The sequence below is a fragment of the Juglans regia genome, chromosome 13 (assembly GCF_001411555.2).
Source record: "Juglans regia cultivar Chandler chromosome 13, Walnut 2.0, whole genome shotgun sequence".
Lineage (NCBI taxonomy): Eukaryota > Viridiplantae > Streptophyta > Magnoliopsida > Fagales > Juglandaceae > Juglans > Juglans regia.
This window is the reverse complement of record NC_049913.1, coordinates 3,078,741-3,106,056: the sequence shown is the minus strand read 5'-3', so window position 1 is coordinate 3,106,056 and position 27,316 is coordinate 3,078,741. Positions and strand designations below refer to the sequence as shown.

Sequence of the window (27,316 nt, the reverse complement as noted above, 5' to 3'; positions counted from 1 at the left end):
AGGAATGTTTTTCGTAAAATGTTTTGTGTGAGATGATTAATAGTGATTGATGATAATAATTTTTCTAATATTATATATCTACTTAGACATAAAATGTAAGCCAGAATAGACAGAATCATCATAAATATTTTAGTTATAAAAAAGTTTTATAAAAATAAATTTATAAATTAATGTGAGTTAATGTGAGTTTGTTAGACTGTAAAATTATTTTTATTGTAAAATAAATTTAATATATTATATAAAATTACGTCAATTTATTAATTTATTTTTATAAAATCTATTTATAATACAATGGTATTTAATTGATTCGGCTAATGGTCTTCGTGCATGCACCTTTTTTTTTTTTTGGAAGAATCGTGCATGCAGCCATGATTAGTAATAGTTCCTTTAATTTTATTATATATATATTATGCTTAATTTGTGAAAAAACTCAGTACAGTCGGTCAATCAAATTTGGCTTCTAGCTAAGGCATTAAAACGTATTAATTTATTAAAACCATAATAACATGTTAAAAAAAACTATTTTACCTCTCAATTTAATCGCTCAAGATGATTGCTTGACAAAATATTATTTTTTTTACTTAGTGATCGATGAAGTAATTTTAAATATATTAGTATATTTTTTTTATTTTTTATAAGTATTTAAATATATTAAAAATATAAAACAAAATTAAATTACAAAAAAAATTATAAAAATAACTAACGATCAAAGTGAACAGACTATTCTGAGTTCTAACCCCACCACAAATGGTCGAGTTTGCTTGTGGACTCGCTAACAGCAAGAAAGCCTTCTTGTGGGTGATTAGGCCTGACATGGTGAAGTGTGACTCAATGATTGTACCCCACAAGTTTTTAAGTGAAACCAAAGACAGAGGCATTGTGGTAAGTTGGTGCCCACAAGAGGATGTGCTAAGCCACCCATCAATCGGAGGATTCTTGACCCATTGCGGATGGAACTCGATGACTGCAAGCATGTGCGCAGGAGTGCCTGTGCTCTGCTGGCCGTTCTTTGCCGACCAGCAGACAAACTGTAGGCTCGCGTGCGTTGAATGGGGCATTGGCATGGAGATCGATTGTAATGTGAAAAGGGATGAAGTGGAGAAGCTTGTGAGAGAGTTGATGGAGGGAGAGAAGGGTAAGGAGATGAGGAAACATGCCATGAAGTGGAAGAAAATGGCAGAGGAAGCAGTTGGTGCAGATGGCTGTTCAAACTTAAATCTCGACAAAGTGGTCAAGGAGGTGCTGCAGCAGTTGAATCCGTAGATTTTTATTTATATTTGTTGAATCTGTTCTTTAAGATTATCTTTACTCTATCTACGTACGTACAATTAATGCCCTTGGAGATATTGATCAACTACTACCAAAAAGACTATCCCCAGATTGAGTTTAATTAATGATAGTTAATTAAGGAGTGCAAGGACATTGAAAAGCACCCGTCTTTGAATATTGTATCCACAATGTGTATATATGAGATTTAATAAGTTGATACGTAATTAAGGCAACTTTTAAAGTAAAAATTATACACGAGACGCAAACATGCACATGCACAGACAGACACCCATTCCATATGAGCGGTGAATTGCCCCAAGTATGCATCTCCTCTTTTACAGTCTCTCATCAAGACGGTACAAATTCAGATTTTCTCGTCCACTGTAACCCAATTTGCAAAATCAACAACATTTAAATGCCACCAAATTTTTGTTGGATCAGATGCTGAGCCCCTTCAACCAGTCTTTCGACAACTTCACCTGCTGGTAAAATTTCCTTGATAAGGCCTACACCTTGGCCAGCATACATAGCCATGCTTTCAATGTCGCCTGTGGTTGTCGCATTTGGAACAGTACCTGCAAACTGGCGAATTTCCTTCTCCTGATGAAACAGAAAGTGTCAGCTCATAGATATGGGCTCCAACTTGAACTAGAAACCATACTTTGAAATAAATCCATAAGAACGAGCTTCGGTACACTCGCCATTGGGCTTATCAACAAAAAAGATTTGTCAAAGTACTTAAAGAATGGCAAAAATGGAATCCTCAAATCCTCAAATGCAATGTTCCTCAATTAAAAAAAATACGAAACATACTTTTCCACGGGTGGGGAAACAACGGTAAGTTTCTAGTTATCATGATGACAAGATTTGGTTCTCACCATGCCATGTATTGTTGCACGACCAATAACAGGCTTGTCGAGTTCATTCAAGTTAAAAGGAAGGGATTTATGATCACTGAAGAAAGCTGTTTGCAGGACACGTTGCGGTGCACCGGGCCACCTTGCCCGGCCAAATATATCAGTATAAGCAGTTTTGTCAAGTTGAATTAACTTCCTCTTGTATGTAGGGTGAGCATAGCTTTCCACAGTTGCAACAAACCTGCAACATAATTGTAACCACTTTGTAAATTTTGTTAAGAAGCTACCCGGGACTGGCCAGATCGCATTTCCTTGGCTTTTGCATAAATAACAAAAGAAATTAACCCAAACTCAACTTTTTCAGAAAACAAATATGGTTTGTCCCTTGTTAAAATCATAGAAATAATTAAAAGGATTTGCTTCTAACTTTGAAGCAAAAAACAAGAGTAGAGTCCAAGAATTGGACACCACGTGAACACAAAACTAATCCACTTCATTTGCGAACTAAAAATTCCATCGAGCTTGCACTGCAAATAGCACCATCCCCAGAATAAAGACTATAATAATACCCAATTTCATCCTCTCTTTTTTCAGGCTCAAAAAGAGTTCAAAACCATGACTACTATGCAACACGTTGAAATCATTTATCCATTGTGAAACAAATGATATAAACTCCATTGCATCTGCAACTAGAAAACCCTCTATTTCATGGCTGCGTGACTCTAAATGCAGGCCATGTGTGCTGAAATACCACAGCATGATTAGACAAATGAGTTCCCTAAGTTTACTTTTATGTAAATCGAATTGTTCCAAACCTGGTGCCTAAGCAAATGCCTTGTGCGCCAAGGGCCAAAGCAGCAACATACCCACGTGCATCAACAATGCCCCCAGAAGCGATTACCGGTATATCTTGATCCCCAATAAGATCAACGACTCTGGGCAACAATGATATCAAACCATCCTACAAGTAATTGAATAAAACAAGGGGGGTCAAGACATACTCAATAATTCAATTTCATAAGTATCACGTTCAAATAGCATAGAAGCAAGAAGAAAAAATCAAAAACATGAAAATCATCAATGCATAATATCTATGAAATCACTCACTTTGTAAATTAGGGAAAGATACAACACAGCACGTATCAAAGACCACAATTCCGACACTTCAGTTCAATATGCTAATGAGCTAGAAGAAATCATTTCAATCTGAACTGCTTAGAGAAAAGGGATTTCAATCTGAATCTAATACATAAATAGGTAACTATTCTATGAAGAGCACCAAGGACAATCTAGAAAGTTTTCAATGTGGAAAATGATTTTAAGCAGACATCATCTTCTATCACAACAATTTAATCGAAATGACCAATTTTCTACATCTGTGACCACGACTTAGATTTTAACTCATCAGTTCCGAAATGCAAGCTTCTGGCTAAGCCCTTATAGGCACATATTTCTTGCTGTTAGTCGTTCTCTGTCTCTCTCTCTCTCTCTCCCTCACTCTCTCAAGCACACACATTATTTCTTTTTCCTTCAATTGTAAATTTTGCTCAGCCTGTGGGCCACTCTTAACTTTTATCTAATTTCCATTGGTCAAGGTCTTCCAGTACCCCCTGAATTTTATTTTATTTTATTTTCCTTGTTCCAATTTGTTTATCTACAAAAGTTATTGCATATTATTGGATCTCAACTGAAAGCCATAACAGATTCATAACTGCACAAGTATACAGCAATTCTTCCAGAAACAAGGAGCATGGATACCTGGCCAATTACATGCCCTCCCGCTTCACGTCCTTGAACAATGATTGCGTCTACACCTGCATTAACTGCTTTTTTTGCTTCTTCTAAACTCCCAACCTCCAATGCAATCATATGTTACACATGATAAGCACAAAAAAAACAAAAACAAAAACAAAAAAACTAAACAAAAGAAAAGAAAAGGAGCAAATAAATATCATACTACTATTTAACTTGTGGGTTGGAGAGAATGGATTCACATCCAACATGAAAATAGTAAATGAATCCTTTATGACATATGGAATGGCCACTACTTTCCCTATAGCACAATTTTTTGCACATGATCAATGGTCAATAGTCAAATTTTCTACGGAGCTGTACTCTGCATGATAGATCAAACAAGACACAAATTGCTAAACGAAAACCACTAGAAAACATGATATCACGATGGTAAGGACTTCATGTTTTTCTGTTGTGAAATGGTTTTCTTGAGCGCCACCATTGAAAGTAATCCACTTTTGATAGTTACTGATTGATTCAACTCTAAAACATTTTCTCTTACACCCATAGAATTGTAGTGGGTCCCCTATTTTCAAGTAGGCATTACTTATGGTGCCTAATATAGGTATAATATGTCAAGATAAATTATCTTCATGAAAATATGACCTTTAAAAGCCTCATGCACGTGAAAAGATTTTTTTTTCGAAGAAAAAATAGGAAGAAAATACTCACTTGGGGAACAACCTTAACCCCAGCACAATGAGCTTCATGTACAAGCTCCTCGGAAAATTCACCCCAAGAAAGTTGTAGGAACCCTACCTTCTCTTCCAATACAGCCTTTATATTTTCCTCATGGGGAAAGGCCAGAACAACACCGACCCCAAATGGTTTGTCAGTTAAGTTTCGTGTTTTCCGTATCAACTCCCGTAAGTAGTCCGGCGACTCCTGGTACCGATAATTTGAAAAGAGAAGGACCGTATATTTCAATTAAATTTATAAAAATAGTAAATTCATAAATATAGTAGGGATAAAATGGAAAAGATGTTCACTAATCTAAAAATATGAATAGCATGAAGGCAGCATCGCAAACTTGCCCGGTTGATTCTATTGTAAGATGAAGATTAGCTCAAACATAAAAAGAAGGCGGGAAAAAATAAGGAGTAATACCCAATCGGGGGCTCGGAGGAAACCAAGTCCACCGGCATTAGCAACTGCAGCAACAAGGTCTGGACCAGAAATATCAGGTCCCAATGGTCCCTGAACGACGCCATACTCAAAACCCAATATCCCTCTCCATCCCATCTCTCTGAGACCCTGTCTCTCGTTCTCTGCCTAAGGCCAGCCGGCAGGATTCTTGTCTCGAGTACCGGAAGGATTTTGTTCTCTCTCGATGGTGGCTTTCGTTAAAACTGACACAGGCAGCGGGGACCCACGGTCAAAAAGCAAGCAAGGGTTTGGCTGCGTTTCGATCGAGAAAACAAAATTGAGTAACGCTTCGTGTGTCTGCGTAAATGTTATGTAATTATTTTAAAAATAATAAAATTTATTATTAAAAAATTATTACTATTTTATATAAATTTTATATTTTTCTATTTTTTTAAAAATATTTATATGATATTTACGACAGCAATTATTATTTATATTATATAATAATATTATAAAATAATATTATTTTTATAAAATATTTTATAAAAATATTTTTCATTTAAAATATAATTATATAAAATATTATAAAAAATATTATGTGTAAAATTTTCCAAATAAAAAGCCAACACAAATCCAAGTCGTTCAATATGGCTTGGTCGCCACTTGAAGATAAGCTGCGGTAAATACGCAAGGCGATAGGGCGATAGGTGAACTCCATATAATAAGAAACAAAATTAATAAATCTAAATTTGATATAAATGAGTTTGAGTGAAACAGGTTGAGTTATTAATATATTATTAATAAAAAGATTAATAAAAGGTCAATTCGATTAATTTGTAATAAATTGTTTAAATTTTATTTTTAAATTATAATTTTATTTTTATGGGATTGTAATATTAATATTTGTCGATAAAAAATTTTATTTATTAGTCCTACACCACTTACCTGTTTTTATTTTTATTTTTTTTCTCTTAACAGGTGTATAGTATAGGGCTGCTAAGTAGCAGACTATTTGTCAATATGTTTATATTTTTATTGTTAAGATTATAATTCTGGACCTATGCTGATTTTTGTTATTGTTGTATTTGTAATATTAGTATTATTATATATTAAAAACTGAAGAATATTCATAGTTTTTTTTTTGTTAGTAGCTAATCTTGTTATTTTTTTTTATAGATATGGTGGTTACTAATAAATATAGATTTTAGTTTTTATATAAAATTATATTAATCAAGTTAAATGAGTTATACAGAGTAGTTCAACCCATTTACATAATACAGATTAAAATGTTAAAATATTTCTAATTAGTTATTAAACAGATGACCAAATCTGTTATTTAAATGGATCGTATTAAAGTTTAAAGGTCTGATCTATTTAACTTAACGGATCGTATTTGAATTGGCTTATATAATCAAATGTCCGACCAAGAACATAAATTTCAATCCTACTTAGAAAATAGAATTGTAACTCGTGAGTCTGTGACCTCCCCCATATCCGTCCTAATCTTGACGTTGGGCTGCGCAGGACCATTTTTTACAATCACTAGAAAAGCAAAATGTGGTGTATTCTTGACTATTATAGATAAGAATAATGCATCGTAACGTAAGCGAGGACGTTCTTTTGATTCCATTTTGTATAGCTTTCTATATTTAATTTCAAGTGACGCCAAAGACTTCTTTTAAATATGGGTAGTACTAGTTTGCCACCAGCTGTTAAAGTTGGAGGTGTCCGCTAGAATATTTTTTATTTTACATTTTTTTATATATTTAAATATTTTTAAAAAAATATATTAATATATTAATAGTCATTTCTTTAATCAATAAATAAAAAATAAAAAATTAAATATATGAGCGGTTAAAAGAAAAGAATAAAATAAGACGGAATATTATTCTTTAAATATATTTCGGGCAAACTCTTTTTCTTTTTCATTTGGGCTGGACTTCAGCCCTTACATCCTTTGGGCTCGTCTCGGCTGGACTCGGCCTGGGGCCTGTGTTTTAAGCGACCAATCAATCAAGTATCCCATCCCTTCATTGATTTTCATGCCTTTAAACAAGCATTCTATTCTTGGGAATGAAAAATCATTGAGCTTCAAACTTTTCACATGTATTCCAGAAAAGAATACTTTATTTATATAACAAGAGGATTGGTGTATTTCGCATTCAGATTGTTTTTAAGGTCCATTCATCCCAGCTTTGACAAATTACGAGTAAAACGACTCATGTGTGATGCAACTCTCACGCTAATTTTGTATGTTCAATTTTGGAAAGTCGGCGCAGGCCTCATGCTTTATGACACCTATAGGGTACTACTGCATGGGCTGTGCTGCTCACAGACAAAATCTAGTAAGCAAATACACACCAAGAAGACGAGGATTCAATATTTTGAATGCCGTACCGGTTATAAGGTACTAGAACGAAATATTTTAATATCGATACTGTTTCGCGATAGTCTATATATAAATAAATTATATATATTTAAATTATATTTTAAAATAAAAGTCTATATATGAATAAATTATATATAAATTATAAATAACCTAACCTGAATTTAGAATCAAAAAATAAACTTGTAATTTGAGAAAAAAAAAATTAAAAATCGAAATATTGGCTAGTAAAGACCAGTATTTAGACCGGTATAAAATATATATGATACATGTATCGGCTCAGTGACCGATACGATAAATACAAATACGATACGAGATTAAAAACAATACGAGGATTATTAACCCAACATATATATGATGGGCTTCAAGTTAATGGTTAAACAAAGGACCAAATCCAATGAAGACCGCGGCCATTTATTTATTTATTTTATTTATTTAAAATGTGTTTATAAACTGATTTATTGACATTCTCAACATGTTAGTAAATTATAGATGTTTTAGTATTTTTTATAATTATAAAGTGTGTTTAAACACCAACTTATAATAACAGAGTTATTTATATGAATTATCAACAAATAAAAGAGCAAAAAACCATGAAGTGCATGCGTTCCTCAGCTTGTATCCAAGTCATTGTTACTTGGCTTAAAAATCTAGACGGCCAAAGTATTGTGTGGTCTTTGAACCTCTTTCAATTTCAAAAGTTAGTTCAAAAAGTAAGACTGATCGGTCCCTTCTGCTACCAATGTGGGACAACCAACACAAAAGTTACTTGGCGGTGTTAGCTGGTATCAAAGTTCGAACCTTCAATAATTGCTTTCAAAGGCATCTTGTTGACCTTCTTTCATCAGTCTCTGGATTTTACGAAGTTTTGGCCAAATATATATATATAAAATTTCTATTCATTAATCTCATTCACCATATATAATTTTTTTTATAATTTTTTATAATTATTTTCTCTTATTAAATATTTAATATATAGATAATAAGTAGAAGAATTTAATTATTTTAATAAGAATAAAATCAAAATAAAATTTAAAAAATAAATAAAATTGTAATGTATAGTATATAGAGCTTATAAATAACAATACTCATATATATATATATATATATCCATGACCCCAATTCGACCACTGCCCATTACCTGTTTTGCTCTGATCAAACTTCAAAGCTACAGTAATTGCTTTCAAAGGCAGGCATCCTTTCCGGCTATCACCCTCGTCTCTATTTTTTAGCACCGTTTGAATAATGAGATAAATTAAAATAATTTATAAATAATAATTAAATTATTAATTAAAATTAAGTAAAATAATTGGTTTCATCTCATCTTTATATCCAAACCAACTATCTTTTAAGAAGTTTTGGACAACTGCATATATACTCATATATATATATATATATATATAATACCATAACTCAAATAATTAACAATACAATGAAGCCACAACCATACATATTTGACTCGGATTTTTTCAAATTGGTCGAAAAGAGTACTTATTTGACGTGAACCAGCCTCTTTGAATTTTCAGCCGATCACTCCCATATATTATCCAGTGGGCCACTCTTTGATCTTGTCCTGATCAAATTAAAGGCTTAAACACACTACTGTCGTTTCCACACCAAGAAAATGCCACTTTGGTTTCTATTCTAATTCAATGACTGGCTCTCTAGCTAGCTAGCTACTTATTTGGCTTCATCTTACGACTGGCAGCAATAATGCACCTACCAAATCCCCTAAACCAATAATTACTTTCATATGATCTGCGAGTAAAGACTTGAAAGAGCTAGGGCTTGAACATTCTCTGTACCTGTACGTGAGTAGTTCTATCCTAGCTAATATCATGCATGCATGGACAAAAACATGACTTGGATTTATCTTATTTTTCTTTCTCCAACATTAATGACTTTGAATATTCATCAAATCAATTGATCAATACTTTTTTCGCATACTGCCCGGCCCAGTACTCATGACTCCTTGTCACCGGCCAACCTTCAGTACTATTTCTCGTGCCGTCGTCGTGTGTTCTTTTTCTTGTGGGTAGGCTAGGCAGCTAGTTAGCACCATCCTAACTTCTACTGTATATAATGTATACATTGACTGAGAAAAATAAGAGCTAGCTAGCTTGTTGTGGGACTATAATTTCGTAATAATTTACTCAACTATGCAACCTTATTATAGCTAGCTAGAGTTCTTATAATTATAATCATCAGCACCATCAACCTGCAGTCGATCGAATAATGCAGATGAGTTTCCTGCCTAACTGTCGTCACATTAAATGGATCAATAGTTTCCTCTTAATTAAGAGTTATGGGTACTATCACTGCTAATCGCTTTCTGCTAATTACCACGATCGACTACCCCTTCAATAATATGACATTGGTTCCTACTCAAACTCAATGTACGTTAAGTCTTTTCAGAATTGACCTACCTGTGAAGGTCGAATTTCTTGTCGCCTCCGATTTCCATTTATTTTCACGATAAAGCATGTTAAATTCGCAAGCATACCAAGAGGAAGTAGCCAAGTTCATAATTTCCACCACGCTTTAAGCCTTAAAATTCATGAGAAAGTTGAAATTTGTCATGAATACCTTGAACATGTACAACTAGCTAGTGGAAAGCATCAATCAGACAGAATGAGATCAATTAACGGTAAAAACTTTTACTACTAGCCCAAGTATTTAGTGTTCAAGCAGTAGAAAATTGGAGTGTTGAAAAGTCTCATACGACTTATTTGCAAATTCATCCTAATCATTATAATTAAGAAATTATCTCACTTTTTCTGTGAAGTCTTTGATTAAGAGAAATGAGTGTCTCTATATGATATCAGAGTGATCAGGTTAACTGCGACCTATGTACCTACGATAATGGTACTGAAAATATCAGTACATACATGATGGGACGTGTTGAGAAGTCACATCCGGTTTAAGAATAAATTCATCCCGATCTTTATAAAGAGTTATCTCACTCTTCCTATTAAGTCTTTAAAAAAAAAATTTGTCTCCACGTGGACTAGGAACATATATAAAAATTGCTGTTCGTGCGTTTTTACAGAAAATGTAATTTGCTAGACTTCCCAAGTGTGTTGCTCGAAAATATATATGCATTCCTTTTCCACGCTGTTATTCAAGTCCCAGAGAATGCACCGTCGATATGTCTGAGAATCTGCACTTTTCTCCAGTTTATTAGAATTACTAGTACATTTTTTTTAAAGAACATATGATGGCTGGCTTGGGCAATTGGGTGGTTCCAATTGGAAAAACCGCTCGTCGGCTCCTGCAACTTTGATTATAGAAAAAGTTTCATTGGTTAGTGTAATTATGTTTGCTAGACAAATAAGAAGCCAACTTGATCCTCAGCCGTCAGACTCGCCAGATTCCTCGATTATTAATGTTACTGTTAGTGTTAATTTTCTATCGAGGTGTACATGAAGCGTGTAATAATTATAAATATATCGAGGAGTAGGTACTCTTCGATCGGATGCTTTAGATACATGTCATGACTCATGCCTAGCTCTCTGCATAAAGATTTAAAATTGTTAATTATTATTGGAAATAGATGAACTGATAGCTAGGCAGGCAGCATTATTGGTAAAAGCTTAACGCCTCGTTAATTGGTTGTAAAGATGAGATGAGATGAGATGAAAATAATTTTTTAATATTATTTTTATTTTGATATTTAAAAAAAGTAAATTAAATTTTATATTTTATTTAGAAGTTTAAAAAATTTATAATGATTGGGTAATGATTAGATAAAAAACTTAATGAAAATTTAAAATTAAAAAATATTTGTATTTAAATGATATTTGTATATTGAAATGAGATGAGTTGAAACCATACATGAAACCCAATGGCCTAAGTCTAGAAAAAGAAAAGCTAATTTCCATTTTAAGTTCATGGAATTATTTATTTTTAACTATTTTGGAGTATTCACTACAAGAAATAGTGGCTTTTGCGGCAAATTTATGTTCGTCCCAAAAGAAATCGCCGCAAAAGGCACGTGATTGCAGCGATTTTAGATTCGCCGCGGACTTTTAGCCTTGAAAGTGCGGTTTCGCTATTAGCCTACCAGTATTTGTCTACTTGCGGCAATTTTATTCCCTATTGTGACGGTTGTTTTCATCGCAAATAATGATTGAGGGTTGCGACGATAGTGATTTGATGATAAAAGGTGTTTTAAACTTTTCATAGCGCGCCGAACACCAAAATAGGGGCGGCAAAAGACACAAAAAAATCTCTCTACTTTTTCCCCTCAATCTCCGTCAGCTAGAATCCCAATTTCCCTTTCCATTTTCGACTAACCTAGCTGCAAATCCACTGGATTTCCACATATTCGACCACAGATTCAGGGTTGGTTGCTACACGACAGGAAATCATCCATAGATCCGACCCCCTTTCACCTTCTTCCACTGGATTTTCTGTCTGGGAAAGGCAACAACTCTCCTCCTCTGTTGCAATCAATCGTTGGTCTCCATCTTCTCGCATTTCCATAGCAAAATGCCAAAGCCCTTTGCTTGTTAGCTTCTCATTTCCACTACAAGCTTAACCCTTTTCCTGCTGGGAAATTTTTGGGCCAACTTGCCTCTTCCCCCTCCTCCACTCTCCCTTCCCGATTCCCAAACCCTCTTCCTATCCAAATCCCGACGCTTGGTGACTGGCGTCCTATACACGACTTGGTTCATCCACAAGAGTTGATCACGAGTTGGATTTTAGTCACGTGTAAAGCTCATCCACATATTCATTGCCCTAGCAGCCTCCTCCACTGGATTTCCCTGTTTAGAGAGCTCTTTTATGCACCATAGGTACCTCTAGATGTCTTTATCTATCTTTCCCCCTTCACCCTCGTTGCTTTCCAAAAATTGTGCAATGGGACTTGTAGAATATGCAGTCACCATAAATTTTTGGCATGTCCTTTGTTAAATATGTTTATATCTCTGCCTTTTGTGTACTAGGTGCTCTATGCTGTGGGTATTAGTCCATGGCCTTCCAACAAATTAAGTTTGCCCCAATTATTTCCGTATGCAATACCAGCTCCTGAAGTTAGTCTTAGTTAGTAGGGTTCCTTTGACAAGGTTGTACTATATATAGTTTGGAGAAGTTATGATATCTTTGGAAAAATACAGCACGTGTTTTGTGTTTGCCAGTCGGCCAACGCCAAACTTGTACTAGCTAGTTAGATTCATTTCGATTATACAGTACTTGATTTATATTATTCTCTTCATCTGTACTTAGTACTCCTGAAGGTAATTCATGGAGGTTGTCTGCTTGATCTAGGGTTAATGTGTTATGAATTATCTCTATAAACTGGATATGGTCAGACTTAACAGTGTTTGGAGTAGTTTGTTTAATGTTTGTCGTACGTATTGAGGTGCCTTGACATTATGTTGCACCTAAAGTTCATATTAATCGGCTAAAATGCGACGTACTTGTTTTGATTCAATGTTTTCTTTTAGTATGAGTTGATGCTGGATGCTTTCATTCTTATACTGAATGTTCTTTTAATATGGAGTTGACTTAGGTGTTGTCGTCTTACTTTAAAGGCTGCAGCTAGTATTTTTTGCATTTATCATTGACATTTGTTTCTATAGTCCATATTGATTAAGGCCTCTTGCATATAGTCACTAAGAACCAAATGACTTTTCACTTGGTTCCTAGTGCTTCCATTAAAGAATAATGCCTCACTCACTAGTATTCACATCTAGTAAATAGAGATTTCTTAAATTCCTATCCAAATAGTTATTGTTTCTTGCTTCTTTTTTTTATAAGTAAAATACTATAAACGATGTTGCACCAGCTGGGAAACTTTTCTTGCTTCTTGATCATGAAGTGTTGGGATATAGTTAGCATGGATATTTTTGTTGAAGTTCTATGGATTTTTTCCAGGGTCTGCCTCTTTCTCTTTATTTTCTTCATCTTTATTAGATAAAGTTTCTAAAATGCAAATTTTTCTAAGAATAATATCTTTTTTTGTGAAATATCCCAAGTTTTGATAATGATAAACCTTATTCTAATATTTTCTTCTCTTTGGGTTAGGATTCATTGCTATAGCTGTAGGGATCTCTAGTTTTGTTTTCTTTTGAATTTAAGATTTGGCAGAGTATTATACTACCACATATTATGCACTACTTGTTTGTCTATTTTTTAATGTTGTTTGATTGAATATTGCTACTGAATGGATTTTGCAACTCACTTTAAGTTCAGTGTTGAACAGATATTGCCTCATTAGCAACTTGGTTCACTTCATTGGACACATACTTTAAATATTCTGAGGTATTTGTTGCTGAACAGAAGTTTACCTTGGCCTGTTGCTGGTAAACAAAATGCGCAGCTTGAGGTATTTGTTGCCCTTTTTTAAGGGAGGGGGTGATATTGGTTCCTGCTTTGTTTCAAGATTGAATGGATTATCAATTAGCTATCTTACTTGTAAATGATTTTAATCTAATGACTTGCATTGCATTTTTAAATGATTTTTTTCTATAAGCAAATTTTTTTTAAGATGATGACATTGCATTGTCGCAATATTAAAAGGACTATATATGGTTTTGTGAGCTTGTACTGTACTACTAATTGTCTAGCAGAGAATTTAGTGCTTCTTTAGTCTTTGGGCCATGCATAAGTGCAGTGGAGAGTGAGATTGCGTTGCTCCTACTAATATCCTTTCTACTTCAAATAATCTAGTCTTTAACTCATAAACCAAAGTGTCAATTGATTTTTGCCATGATTTTTCATGCTATTAATTTGATTCCATTGTTTATTGTTCTTAGGCACCAGAGTTGCACATGGAGATAAACAAGCATGGACTCCTTCAAATATAGGTGAGGACCTACAGACAAAGTGCTTGCTCTAGCTCTATGGTCCAAAGGTAAACTAGATACACTAATCTATGACAATTGCTTAAATTATTTAGATCCCTATAGCTGTAAAATGAAGGTAAGGCAACATTTGTCATGAGCTTCCTTAAATGTTGCATCAAATTCTTGTGTGCTTACATGGATTTTTCAGTTTGTGAATACCTTGGGATGTTTTTCAATTTTTTAGATTGTGATATATGACCTCGCAATAAGTTTTAAAGATAGGTGTACATTGTTCAAGTGCATTTGGTTGAACCTTATGCTAATAATACATAGGCTCTTGATATAAAAGGCGTGCTTGTTGTGAACTTCATCATCTCCATGGCCTGTTAGAGTTGTAATTTGACAATGACTATTAGATAGAAACAGGACAAAAGAAAAGTGAATATACCTTTTTATGTGTGATCAATTTTAGAAAATCCCCATAATATGTCTAGAACTATTTCTAATTGGTGGTGGGAAATTTAAACTTAAAAACTATAATCTTGCCATGATTAGGAAAAGAAATGCCCACACAGAATATAGTTCTTAGGCATTGACATAAGTAAATTTGAACCTTTCATTATTCACATTGCCATGCTAGATTTAAACCTTTCAGTAACTTTGACTCTTCACCCATAAATACAAACATAAAATCAATAGTTACCTGAAAGCTAAATATGAATTATCTTGTGTTCTTGCTTACTTGCACATTTGTGTGAGATTGAAGCTTCTCATACATCTATCGAGCCTCATTGATCGTATCTTTGTTCAGAAAGGTCCAATTTGCATGTTCTTTATCATTGAAATAGTGAATCTATCAATAATTTGGCTTTATTATGTTTGGCTGTTTTCACTTGCAGGTCCAAGATTTGAAGGAAAGTGATATGGAGTTAAAGTTGATTTTGGAAATGTATAGATGTGAATTTACTGATTCAAGGTTAGAGAATCTGCACATTTTGTTTTTCCTTGTCCACATTTCTAATGATATTGGTATCTTTACTTAAAAAAAAAAACACTACTAATTTGATATACTTTGTTAAAGGCCCATTGGGTATTGTCTAAAGTTGTTAAATGCGCCGAGAGGAATCTTTCTACAATCATCACATTTGAATGGATAAGTGTGTGCGCTTTTTTGTCGGAATTAAACCTAAATAAACCACCAAATCTCTTAGATGGGTAAATGGTGTTCCACAAATTGCTAGATGCTGCTATCTTCTTCTATAACACCTACATAATGTTGGTTCTGGTTCTGTAGTATCAATATGATGCTACAACTGAATTTTGCATAAAAATAAATAAGTTTTGCACATTCAATTCCATTATTTTTACAGGTTGCTCAGATGATGTGATATATATTAGTTTGTTTAGTGTTATGATGTCATTGTTCTTAGAAGTTTATAAGATCTACAAGGATGTCATGGAAGCCAGAGACTCAGAATATAAGGCTTGGGCCCATGTTCAAACTTTGAAATCCTCTCTTGATGAGTGCAACTTGGAATTACGAGTCAAGACTGCAAATGAGCTGAGGCCATATCCCAGCAAAGGCTTGCTGCAGTAGAAGCTGAGATTGCTAAGCTGAGGCAAAAATTAGAAGCTTCCAAAAGGTTTGATTTACTTTGACAGAACATGTTGAAAAATTTTATTTTACCCTGATGTTACTGTTGATCTGAGTTGATTTTTAATGTTTATTTTCAGTTCAAGTGGCTTCTATGAATCTGCTTGTGTGCGCAGACAGCTGCAATTGTACTAAGCTTAACAAGTTGTTGATTGGTATGTTGGTTTTTCTGGGAAGCTCTACCTATTAGTTGGTTTTTCCCTTTCAACTTCATTTAGGGATGTATGGGATGGTGCTCTGGTTGGGTATCGATATATTGTCAATCGGAAAGGCTTGGAATGTAGCTCTGTTGTGAAGAATGCCATGAGTTGATATTAGAACGTTTGAGGTTGTTGATCTTTTTGAGATCAAACTTAACCTTCAATTTCAAAGATCTCAAATATAGCCCTTTGATTGGATGATTATATCAAGCATATTTTTCATATGCTTTTTGAGGATTAGATTTAGGAGTTTTCCCATTCCCTTGTTGAGTTTAGTTCTCCTGTATATTTCTAAGTTTACTAAGCCTGGTTGGTATTCTGTGTGAAGACTTGATGAATTTTTTTTTTTTTCTCATTTAGCATCATTATGATCTATGGTGCTTTATATTAACCTGCAGGCTGATATTGAAGCATTAGGTGGTGATTGTTTAAACTTGATAATGGCGTAAAAGTTCTTACCAAGTGTATATTGTTTGCATCTTTACTTAGTGATGTTCTAAAATCCAAAAATTAAGAAAATGGGGCTTACTTATCTGAAATCGAGGTTAGTCTTCTGCCTTTTTTTTGACTTATATATAAAAAAAAATTCTGTTATCTAATGTGGTGTTCAACAAGGTCGTTATCTGCTATGAAATTCATTCTTTTGTTTTGTTTCTTTTGCTACTTTAACATATTCCTTTAATTTTTATCTTTGTTCACATGATTTCTCCAGGTTGGAGAAGAGTTATTGGTTTTTAGATTATTTGTAAGTCTGTTTTTGAACTTCCCACTTGTGCAATTTTTTTTTTTTGAGCATGAACATATAATTTAGATGTGCATATTTTTTTTGTTGTGCATTTTTTTTTTAAATTTCCTTAAACACCTTTTTCGGCGACTAAAATTCGCCGGAAATATTTTTTTGTCTCATAAACATATTTGCGGCGATATAATATCACCGGAAAAGAATATTTGCGGCGAAAGTACCTGCTGGAAATAAATAATTGCATTGATAATTAAAAATCGCTGCCAAAAATAATGAACTAACTGCAGCGCTTTTTTAACCTTTTGCGACAAAGTATTTTGCCGGAACTGACTTATTGCAGCGATTTTGATGGGAAATGGAAATTTCATTTTCGTCGATATTATATATAATACCTAAAGAACATAATTTGTCCTTTAAAGAGTTTTCAAGACTATTTAAGCAACACCAAACAGGTCCTAACTGCGAGGGTCGACATCCTCTAGCTAGTGCTCTACCCCTTTTTCAATTTTTAAATAAAAGCATACATCACTTATGTGGTAGTTCTTAAAAAATTATTAATATTTAATTAAACTCTTTATTTAAATACATTAAGAGAAATGATATTTTTAATCATGAAGTGTGCAAGTATTGTGTAATCCTTTTAAAAAAGTGAGTAAATATAAGATTCACATGAAAAAATAGTATTACTCATATATTAATAATATATTATACTCTTTTTCAAAACGATTGCGCAGAATTTACACATTTCATGACTATAAATATTATTACTCATATATTAATAAGCCCTTCAATAATTATTATGCATATACCTAACTTATAAATAGCATATATAATTGATTAGAAAAAAAAATAGCATCTATAATTGAAATATGAAACATGGTCCATCCCATGCAATTCAATCGTATCCCTAGTACTCCAGAGAAAGTCTATTTCCAACCGGTAAGGGGAACCGCAGAGTAACCACATCCCATGTGGCAAAATAAAAACGACGACGTTTCTATCTTCATCGTCTTCCTCTTTTTTTCTCATTTCAGAATCAAGACTGAGGCAACCATTTCTAGAGCTCCTAGACCACTCGAAATCACAATTTCTCCCATTTCCAGAGCTCCCTCGAAATCCACCTTCCTCCTTTCCTCCTTCGTTTTCCATTGAAAGTTCTCACTCCTTCGTCTTCACTAATCTCATAGTTCTCACTCCTCCATTTGGATAAATCCCAAAATTATTGAAAGTTTTTGCGAGGAATTGGGTGATTTTGACAAGAATGATCATTACTTTACCACTACCAAAACAAGTTATGTAGGCGTACTAACTACCAGTTTTTTCTAACAATTTGGAGCTTAAAGAGGCAATGGGAAGATGATAGCTAGAAAAATAATTACCAAACTCATAAAGGGATATACAGAAACAAACCATTCAAATTAGAGATTTTTTTTCTAAATATCTGATTGCTACCATGACAACATCAGGAAAAACGAAGAAGCTCGATCAAAAATTGAAACTAGATAGACGAGATCTACTAGACCCGAAGACGATGACGACCGCGATCTTCTTTCTTCCAGTATAAATCAAAGGGGATGAATCTGAGTTGGGAGTGAAGTATAAATCATGTTTTATGGGCAACAACCTAAGTTTCTTCTAGGATAGGAGCAAAACCGCAGTTTTTCTTCCAGACCCAACTTGTTCTGAAATCTAAGTTTTCCCTCTTCCTTTACCTCCCATTTACCTCTTTGTTTTGTTTTGCTTTCTTTCTTTCTTTCTTTTTTTACTTTTTTTCCATCACTGACTTGGCTTTATATATATATATATATATATATATATATATATAACCCCATGGTTGCCCCTAGCAGAGCTGAGTACTCCAAGTAATAAATATACAACAACCACTTCAACATAGTAGGTTTGCCATTTAATATTATATATATATATATATAAATATATCTTGGTTCCTAAGTAAGCAAATTCATATTTGAAGGGGTGAGATTCCCTAACAAATACCTCAGTACAATAATTATAGTGCAAAAGTGATAGAAAAAAGAAAATTAAAATAGTTTTTGAGATCAATTTCTTGGTCTCCACCCATGCAATACAAAGAGGGCGCCATCTTAAAAGATGGTTTTTAAATAACCACTAGAGGCGGTATAAACTGTGGATGCACTTCAGTTTGTTGTCTTGAGATATTTTTTGAAGAGATCTTTAGTCCATTTTCCAAAATCATCGGTTAGGAAAAGTGATAACATAATAGTCCATTTTACAAGACCGGCATCGAATGGACTGGACTGTGGTCTACGCACCTGTAGTGGTGGGTGGAGCCCACGCGCTGATGGTTGAGAGGTGAGGTGGAGCAAATCTGAAAGATCTCAAGGTGGGCAATTTGCTAGTGTGGCATGTGTAACTGGCGGACGCGTCGAGGAGAAACGGCGAGTGAGTGCCACGAGCATAAGCAAGCCGCGCGTGTGGCTCATGCGCCAACATTTTCGCCTCGATTCTGCTTCCTTCCAGTAGATAGGCGACTGTAGTATTGCGTGGTGAGGCGTGTGTCGACAGGTGGTCGTTGGAGAGGGGAGAAGGGGAAAAAAAAACACTTCCATAAAAGTATATAAAAAGGGAAAGGAGATGACACCCTCCACTCCAACGAGAACACTCTAGAGAGAATGGAGACTTTCTCTTTTTAAAAGCCAAACGGCCATGTAATATTTAATATTATATATATTGTGAGATCTCAATTTTTGCTAGTTATAGTGTTATCTTAATTATGTTGTTTATACTCTTGGTATTTTATTTTTTAAGTGTGTTATTTTATTGTTATTTATTTTGGTATGTTGGGTTTTATTTCGTTACTATTATTTTATTGGTAATTTTAAATTCCATGTTATTTTATATGTGTTATTATTTTAGTGTAATGTTATTTGTAATGGGTTTTATTTATTTGTGAGCATTTTAATTATAATTTCTGTGTTTTAATTTTACTAGGTCGTGCGTGTGTTTTAGTGAGACCCAACCCGGTTTGAGAAGCCCGAAACCCAACCCAGCCGTGTGTGTGACCCAGCCCTATAGCCCAGCCCGTGCGCCAAGCAGGGCCTAGCCCCTGCCGTGTGACCCATCCCCCCACTTAATCTTTACGGCGCCGTTTAGAGGGTTCCTTAGGGTTTCATAAGGTTCTTCATGCGCCGCACACCCTTCCTCTCCTTCCTTCATCTTCTTCTTCTTACGGGCAGCACGCAGCAACTTGCCGTGGGCCACCTCCACCTTCCCACTACAGCTTCGTGTCACTCGGTTGCAGCCCGAGTGCTAGCTGTCCGGCTCCTACTCCACGCGGCCACCACCTCCTTCCGCAAGCTCCTCGGTGGCGTTGTGCATGACTTCCGTGTGAGCTACCCTTGCCACCGCGCCACACGTCAGCGCGAGACCTTCTCCACTGCCACGCACGGCTAGCTACCGTTATTTACTTCTTCCCCCGTGCGACACGCGTGCCATGCGACCGCATTTGGCCTATAAATAGGCCACGACTTTCTCAAGATTTGGGGATTTCGAATTGAGTTTTATTTCTCTCTTAAGCTTTCATCTCTTGGTAATTTGAGTGATTGGTCTTTGAATTTTGGAGTGAACCCGAGTGGTTGTGTAAGCTTTGCCGAGTGCTTATTGGTTCAGAAATTGTGAGTTTTAGGTGTTTAAATCCGAGAGCTTGAGTTTTTGTTGAGCTTGGTTTTGTTCTAGTTTGAGGGAAAATCAATTGTGTTGTTGCCGTGTAGTGAAACCCATTTTTTTGGGCACTGTTTTGCCGTATGCCGCTGTGGTGCCGCCGCTTTGTACAACTGTTCATTTTGCTTGATCTTTCAGATTATTTTCATTCGTTGTGTGTATGTAATTTTCTCGTTTATTAATATTGTATGTAATTTTCCAATTTTATAAATAAACTATTGTAATTATATCTTGTAAACTGTTATCTTCATTGTAAATATTGATTGTGTTGGAATTGTTGGAAATTGGGCCTTGGGCCGGTTTGGAGAATGGGATATGTGTGTAGATATGAAATTATATTTCGGCATTTATTGAGATTTTGTTAATGAATTATTTAAAAGTGTATTCCATTAAATGGAAAATTGAATATTTATCGTTTTATTAAATTGTGCGGTGATATCACGATATCGGTTGGAAATTGATACTGTTGCGTGGGTGCGTGTGTTTCACGACCCCAAGCCGAGATGTGGCATTATCCCGGTGGAGCTCCTCTGGTCAATGGGGAGCGTAATAGACTGACGCGACATCCCCTGAGTTGTCACAGGGCGACGACGGGAACGGACGAGATGGTAACGCTCTCGTACCGATTCCGTGACCTTTGGCTGGCGAGGTTAGAGGATGCTTGGCCATGTACGCGCTGAGCGCGGAACTGGGCATCGCTCGTTACGAAGTCTCATGCACGGACGTTACCCGTGATATGACAAAGAGAGTCAGATCGTGTGGACGGTCCATAGGGGAGACCGTGGCGCATGCTTAATAAAATAATGGTTATGATTGAACCAAAATGGAATTTTGGTGTGAGTGGTTTAAAAAAGGTATTTTGGGAAAAAGAACATGTGCTGTTGTTTTATGTGGATTATGTCCGTATGGGGACGCGTGATTTTTATATATCTCTTGGATGTTATTTTGGTTAATTACTTGCTGAGATGTCATAATCTCATTGTGGTGTTTTACCTTACGGTTCCATTTTATGGTACCGTAGAGTCTGATGCAGAGCCCGAGTTTGAACTGAGGGGCCGACTCAGCCAGAAGTATAAGTTGCTGATTTGTTGTTCAGCATTTTGGGATTTGTTTTCCTTATGATATTTCATGTCTTTAATTTATTAGTTGGATGACTGTATAATTCTTGTAAAGTTATTTTACTGTTTTTGAACAAATTCTGATACTGAATAAAGAAAGACTTTCTATTTCTCCGCTGCGAATATTATTTTTGTACAGTTATTGCATGTTGTACACCAGGGCCGGCTCAATAGATTTTGAGGCCTAAGGCGATAAGTTAAAATGGGACATTTTCTTATATCAAATTAATTAACTTATATTTAAATATATTTTTATTTAAAAATTATTCTTCTTGCTTTTTGAGATGCAAAATTACTAATTAAATTTTTATATTCAAGTTTTTCTAATATCTCCTTTTCAATTGATAATATGGCTAGTCCATTTAATCTTTCTGCGACATTGTTGATCTTAAATAAGATTTTATTAATTTTAATTTTGAAAAACTTCTATCTGCAGAAGCAACAGTAATAGGTATTGTCAATAAAATTCTATAAGCGATACATGCATTTGGAAAAGAATAAAGTCTTTTTATATAATTTAATATATTAATAGGAGTGCTTTCCACTACTGGTAAAAAAAATTTTAAAACTTTTAGTTCAGAAAATAAATCTAAACCGTCAATATCATATTTCAAAAAACTTTCAAGACTAAGACAATTTTTTTGCAAACTACCATCGTCAAGTGATTTCAATTTATTTATATCAAATAGAAGACCAAAAATATTTTCATATATTTGAAATTGTTCAAACCTATTTTGAATTGAAGAAATTGCTTGATCTACTATAAATAAGAAATAATTAATTCTAAAAGATTCTTCAGCAGATTGTGTTATCTCCTGATTGACATTTTCATCAAACTGTTTTTTTCTATGAATTATTCGTTTTGCTCTAAATACAGGTTCTATTTCCGTACTAATTGCAATCTCTTTCGATGAAATCATAGCAGATTTAAATCCATTTTCTCTATAATCTTGAAAAAAAGAAATAAGACCTTTTAACTGATCAATGGCAACATCTATATGCATATCTTTAGATTGCAGACTTTTACTTACAGTATTGACCGCAAATAATATATCATACCATATGGTCATGCCTAATATGAATTCAAAGTTCTCAATTTCATATGCTACTAAACAATTAGCTTCACTTTTTATTTTAGGATCTTCAGTTATTTTTGTTAGTTGCAATAAAGCTTCTCTTATTTGTGGAGTTTGAAATTTTATTACTTTGATACTTTCAATTCAACTTTCCCAACGTGTTTGTGATAGTGGCTTAAGAGTTAGAATTGACACATTATCTTGTAAAATTTTCCATCGCTTTGTTGATGAAGAAAACGAAGAATAAATACGTTGGACTATTCCAAAAAATGATATAGCTTTAGGACAAGAATTAGCCATGTCACATATAACAAGATTAAGATTATGACAACCACATGGCGTGTAAAATGCTTTGGAGTTTATATCAAGCAATCTTCTTTGCACCCCTTGCTCTTTTCCTTTCATATTAGACCCATTATCATAACCTTGTCCTCGAACATTATTAATATCAAGTTCAAGACTTTTTATTGCATCTAATAATTCATTGAAAATACCTTTTCCACTTGTATCATCTACTTTAATAAATTCTAAAAAATTTTCATCTATTTTTATTGGGCTTGTTGAAATATTAACACATCTTAGTATGAGAGACATTTGTTCTTGATGACTTGCATCTGGGGTACAATCAAGTATAATTGAAAAATATTTTGCTTCCTTTATTTTTTTAATTTCAGTTGCTAGCAAGTGTATTAATTCATTTTGTATATTATGCCCAAGATAATGATTATGAATTTCATCATCTTGAATACGTCGAATGTGCTCTTGCATTACTGGATCAAACTCAGAAATCATTTCAATTAAACTTAGAAAATTTCCATTATTTTCTTGGTAGACCTTTTCATTTTGTCCTCGAAATGGTAAATTATTTTTACCAAGGGTTTTTACTACAGCAACAATTCTCATTAACACTTTTTTCCAATGATCTTTTTCTTTGTTAATTTGTTCTTGGATTTTTTTGTCAATCGTTTTATTTCTTAACAATCTCATTTCTAAATCAAGCCAAGCAGTAATGTTAGTAATATGCTCATTGGTTGTTTCATGACTTTTAAGCTTAGCACTAAGATTTTTCCAATCATCGGTTCCTTCATTAGCTAGTTGGCTTATACTAAGTTTTGAATTAAACAACTTGCAACAAAAGCAGAATACTCTATTCAAGTCTTTTGAATATACTAGCCATTTTCTATCATGTTTCTCCCCATTTGATTAGTTTCGTATATAATATGTAGTAGAAAAATGTCTAGAGTTCTCATCCTTAGGAAAGTTTATATCGTTATATCTAATTGGACCCTTTTCTACTAATAAATCTCTAAACTTTGTATCAACGTATTTCCATTGAGCTAGGTCATAAATATTTGAAGGAATAGAATCAGATATGTCCTCGGTATTTTTATTTTCTTCTGTACTTTTCCAAAATTCTCCATCAATAATTGTAGCAGTACATGCTTGAGTACTATCCTCATATCCCTTTTGTTGGGTTTGTTGTGTTGTTTCATTATTTCCATATCCCTTTTGTTGTATTTCTTGATTTATTTTGTCATCTTGTGGTCCTATTTGGTGTGTTTCTTGATCATTTACAAATGTTTCACCTAAATTTTCTACTATATTTTGTTTGTTGGTAGTAACAAATTTATTTAAAAATCCTTTTTGAGATTCAATCAATTTTTCTATTCTTCTCTTTTTTTTAAGTTTTTCATATCCAGATGCATATTTTCTATTAGACATATTTTCTAGTAGAAAAGAACAATATCCACTATATAAAATCTTATTATGATTATGAATAGTCTAAAAAAAATAAATATTAATATAAAACAATAGAACCTGATTTAGCAAACGAGATCCACTTTTATATAACAAATGACCTTCACTTTTATATAAAATTGTTAATCTGCACAATGAAATAAAATATCTTAATGTTAATATCTAAAATTAACAAATAAATTATAAACTAAAAAACATAAAAAGAAAAAGAATAAGAGTTTGAAAAGTGATGCATATGTGATAGGTGTCGTGGCCCATGGGCCATGCTGCATGCAAATTGTGAAATATCAATTAATTGAAGAAAAAAAAAACCAGGGGACATTGTCCCATATTCTCGAAAATTCTTCCGAGAATCCGAATAGTAACATGGACGTGGCTGTTTTATTGCCACATATCTTCACAGACTTATTCACCGCATATATGATACATAATATAGATAAAACACTCTCACTTTATACAAAGTAACAAACGTGAAACGGCAAGCTGCAGTTTAGATTAATTAGCGATTGAGCTTCGTTTACCTTTCAAAATGCAGACTATACAGCAGAGTTCTTCAACGTTAGACGGTGCAAAGAGCCAGAGAGACTGTCAGTGCATACGAGCAAGATGGGCATAGACGCAAGAGAGAGATTAGAGAATGGAGAGTGAAATACAAAAGCCTAAAGGTATGAAATTTTTTTTGTTAATTTCATATATAAAAAGCAGAGTTTTTGAGTTCCGTTGGATTTTTTGGGATTTCCTAGAAGTAGATTGAAGCCATTAAATTACAGTCATTATTGTGAATTTTGGTTTCCTAAGAGAAGTTGCAGCGTCTGTAATTAATAGAAATTTATATTTTCTTTTTATAATTATTAACATTTTTTTAACCGTTGGCTTGTTAATTTATTTCAGACGAGTTTTTAATTTCTTTATTTAGTATAAATATATTTTTTTTTACTTAATTATTTTTTTAATATTTTTTGAGGCCTTCTTTCACTACGGGGCCTTAGGCAACTGCCTAACTCGCCTTATGGGAGAGCCGGCCCTGTTGTACACACTCTAAGCACTGATCGATGGGGTGTGTGATCCGTGTGGTCATCATCCCGGTGTCACGAACTCCACTAAAATAACACGTGGGGGTCGAGGGCACCACATATCTACTTAGACGTTAAAGTATAAACCAGGTCGAATAGATGAATCATTCATCATAAATATTTTAGTTATAAGAAGATTTTATAAAAATAAATTCATAAATTAATGTGGTTTAATTTGGGTACGCTAAATTCTAAAATTGTTTTTATTATAAAATAGATTTAATGTTTCATATGAAATCACATCAATTTATAAATATTTAATTGATTTGGCTAATGGTCTTCATGCATGCAGCCGTGATGTTTAAGAATAGTTCCTTTAACTTTAGTGTATATATATGTGTGTGTGTGTGTGTGTGTGTTATGCTTAATTTGTAAAAAAATTTGGTACAATCGGTGTTGGGGATTAAATTGACTTGGTCAAACACTCTGGAAATCTATCACTAATGGAATAAATAAAGCCAAAAGATAAGATAGGAAAGAGATAAGGCAAAGAAGTTGGTTTAGACTCCTAAAAGGAAAAGGTATCACAAGTCAAGTTGAACTCTATCACTTCAAGGAAATAACCTCTATATAAGGAGCAACTCCTCCACAAATTTGGGAGGCTCACTCCATGCACTCTCCACCAGTTCTCTAGAGAGACTCTCATGAGACAAAATTCTCCTATTGTATTGAGCAATATGTGAGGCTACGAGATATTATAAAATCATCACTTGATAGTAGATTTTGCCCCCAACAACCCGTGGACAAGCAAATAGCACAGTATTGAAGCTCATATCACGTACGTGGGTTGGGGTTGACTCTTTCTTCCTTTCCAATCTGTTGTGCAATTTTTGGTATTAATAATTGGCGCCGTCTGTGGGATCGACTTTTTCTCTATACCGAAATTGGGAGAAGGATGTTCTCCGACTCACAGGATCATCTACGAAAGTTCAAACTCCTTGGCTCATGAGTTCTTCTCCAGAATATAAGATAAGTCCAGCGACCTTGCATTTATTATTTTATTTCAAAAACACTGTTAAAACATATCATATATATAATATATGTTTATCTAATAGAGCAAATATGGTAAAAAGATCATTAATTTATCTTGTAACTTCAACATGAAGATCTTATTCGAGTAATCATGCATACACAGTAGTGAAGAGTAGTAGTACTTAAGATCTTATGTAATTTTGATTAGTCAAATTATAACATATAATTCTCCACCCATTTATAGTTTCAAGGGGCTGGTCTCATGTATGTATGTATGTATGTGAGTCTATATATATATATATATATATATATTTATAAGTTTTTAGAAGGTCTATGTGGTGTTTTGAATCGATACTAACATGTGGGGAAAGTGGGTTAATCGTTAGGCCATTGCAAGATCTTATTGGGCTTGAGCTTATTGTTAATTACTTTTTTTTGGTTATGAAAAAATTGATGAAATTTTCCTTGGCGTGGTTGTCAAGAACACGCACCACACAAAGTGTCTCTCGCCATACACATTATTTTCCATGCCATATACACATGAATTTTATTCAGCGATACAATGAAAAAAAAAATCACTCGGAAGCGAACAACTTCAATCAAGGAATAGTTGGATGCAACAACCAAATTACTCAAACCGTTCGGTATCACGAGCATCCCATGTCCTCATCGTTGCTAAAGCATGGTGGCCAACGGATATCGCCCATATGTCACCAACCTTCACTACTCAAGCGAGATGGACCAGGTTTTCAAACTTCAAACTTGTGGTTTGGATTATTTAACTAAACATATTTGTTTTTGTTGGTATGATCAATCTCTAGCCCCCGCCACAGATTGCGGTTGC

The 27,316-nt window shown here is 34.0% G+C and overlaps 2 protein-coding genes and 1 long non-coding RNA gene across 13 annotated transcripts; 2 read left to right on the top strand and 1 right to left on the bottom strand.

Annotated features, from left to right (window-relative positions):
• Positions 1-747: 747 nt before the first annotated feature.
• On the top strand, positions 748-1,350 carry LOC109012606 (7-deoxyloganetin glucosyltransferase-like). Its single transcript, XM_035684462.1, has one exon. It carries the CDS (start codon positions 748-750, stop codon positions 1,261-1,263), a length of 516 nt encoding a protein of 171 aa, XP_035540355.1. The 3' UTR covers positions 1,264-1,350.
• Positions 1,351-1,422: 72 nt separating this feature from the next.
• LOC109012607 (NADH:quinone reductase) lies at positions 1,423-5,359 on the bottom strand. 2 transcript variants are annotated; one of them, XM_018994324.2, is made up of 6 exons: positions 5,028-5,359; positions 4,593-4,805; positions 3,885-3,980; positions 2,942-3,087; positions 2,148-2,367; positions 1,423-1,869 (listed from the first exon to the last, which is right to left on the bottom strand). In XM_018994324.2, the coding sequence occupies exons 1-6, from the start codon at positions 5,160-5,162 to the stop codon at positions 1,681-1,683; spliced, it is 999 nt and encodes a 332-aa protein (XP_018849869.1). In that variant the 5' UTR covers positions 5,163-5,359; the 3' UTR covers positions 1,423-1,680. The 2 variants fall into 2 exon arrangements, with proteins under 2 accessions (XP_018849869.1, XP_035540354.1); XM_035684461.1 differs by having other exon boundaries at positions 1,447-1,869; positions 4,680-4,805; positions 5,028-5,317.
• A 6,180-nt stretch (positions 5,360-11,539) lies between these two features.
• On the top strand, positions 11,540-16,825 carry LOC109017871. Of its 10 annotated transcripts, XR_004797984.1 has the most exons (7): positions 11,540-13,720; positions 14,151-14,248; positions 15,080-15,156; positions 15,551-15,823; positions 15,915-15,989; positions 16,433-16,578; positions 16,747-16,761. It is a non-coding gene; the product is annotated as an uncharacterized LOC109017871 (long non-coding RNA). The 10 variants fall into 10 exon arrangements; XR_004797981.1 differs by lacking the exons at positions 16,433-16,578; positions 16,747-16,761 and having other exon boundaries at positions 11,548-12,188; positions 13,588-13,720; positions 15,915-16,424; XR_004797982.1 differs by lacking the exons at positions 16,433-16,578; positions 16,747-16,761 and having other exon boundaries at positions 11,549-12,188; positions 13,598-13,720; positions 15,915-16,424.
• The last annotated feature ends 10,491 nt before the right edge of the window (positions 16,826-27,316 follow it).

What these genes read in the sequence shown, in the direction of transcription:
- LOC109012607 (XM_018994324.2), bottom strand. Translation starts at nt 5,162, where the DNA reads ATGGGATGGAGAGGGATATTGGGTTTTGAGTATGGCGTCGTTCAGGGA. An exon ending in GGCATTTGCTTAGGCACCAG is followed by an intron (nt 2,368 to 2,941) that starts GTTTGGAACAAT and finishes ATTATGTTGCAG; the next exon opens with GTTTGTTGCAACTGTGGAAA. An exon ending in GTGCAACAATACATGGCATG is followed by an intron (nt 1,870 to 2,147) that starts GTGAGAACCAAA and finishes CTGTTTCATCAG; the next exon opens with GAGAAGGAAATTCGCCAGTT.
- LOC109012606 (XM_035684462.1), top strand. Translation starts at nt 748, where the DNA reads ATGGTCGAGTTTGCTTGTGGACTCGCTAACAGCAAGAAAGCCTTCTTG.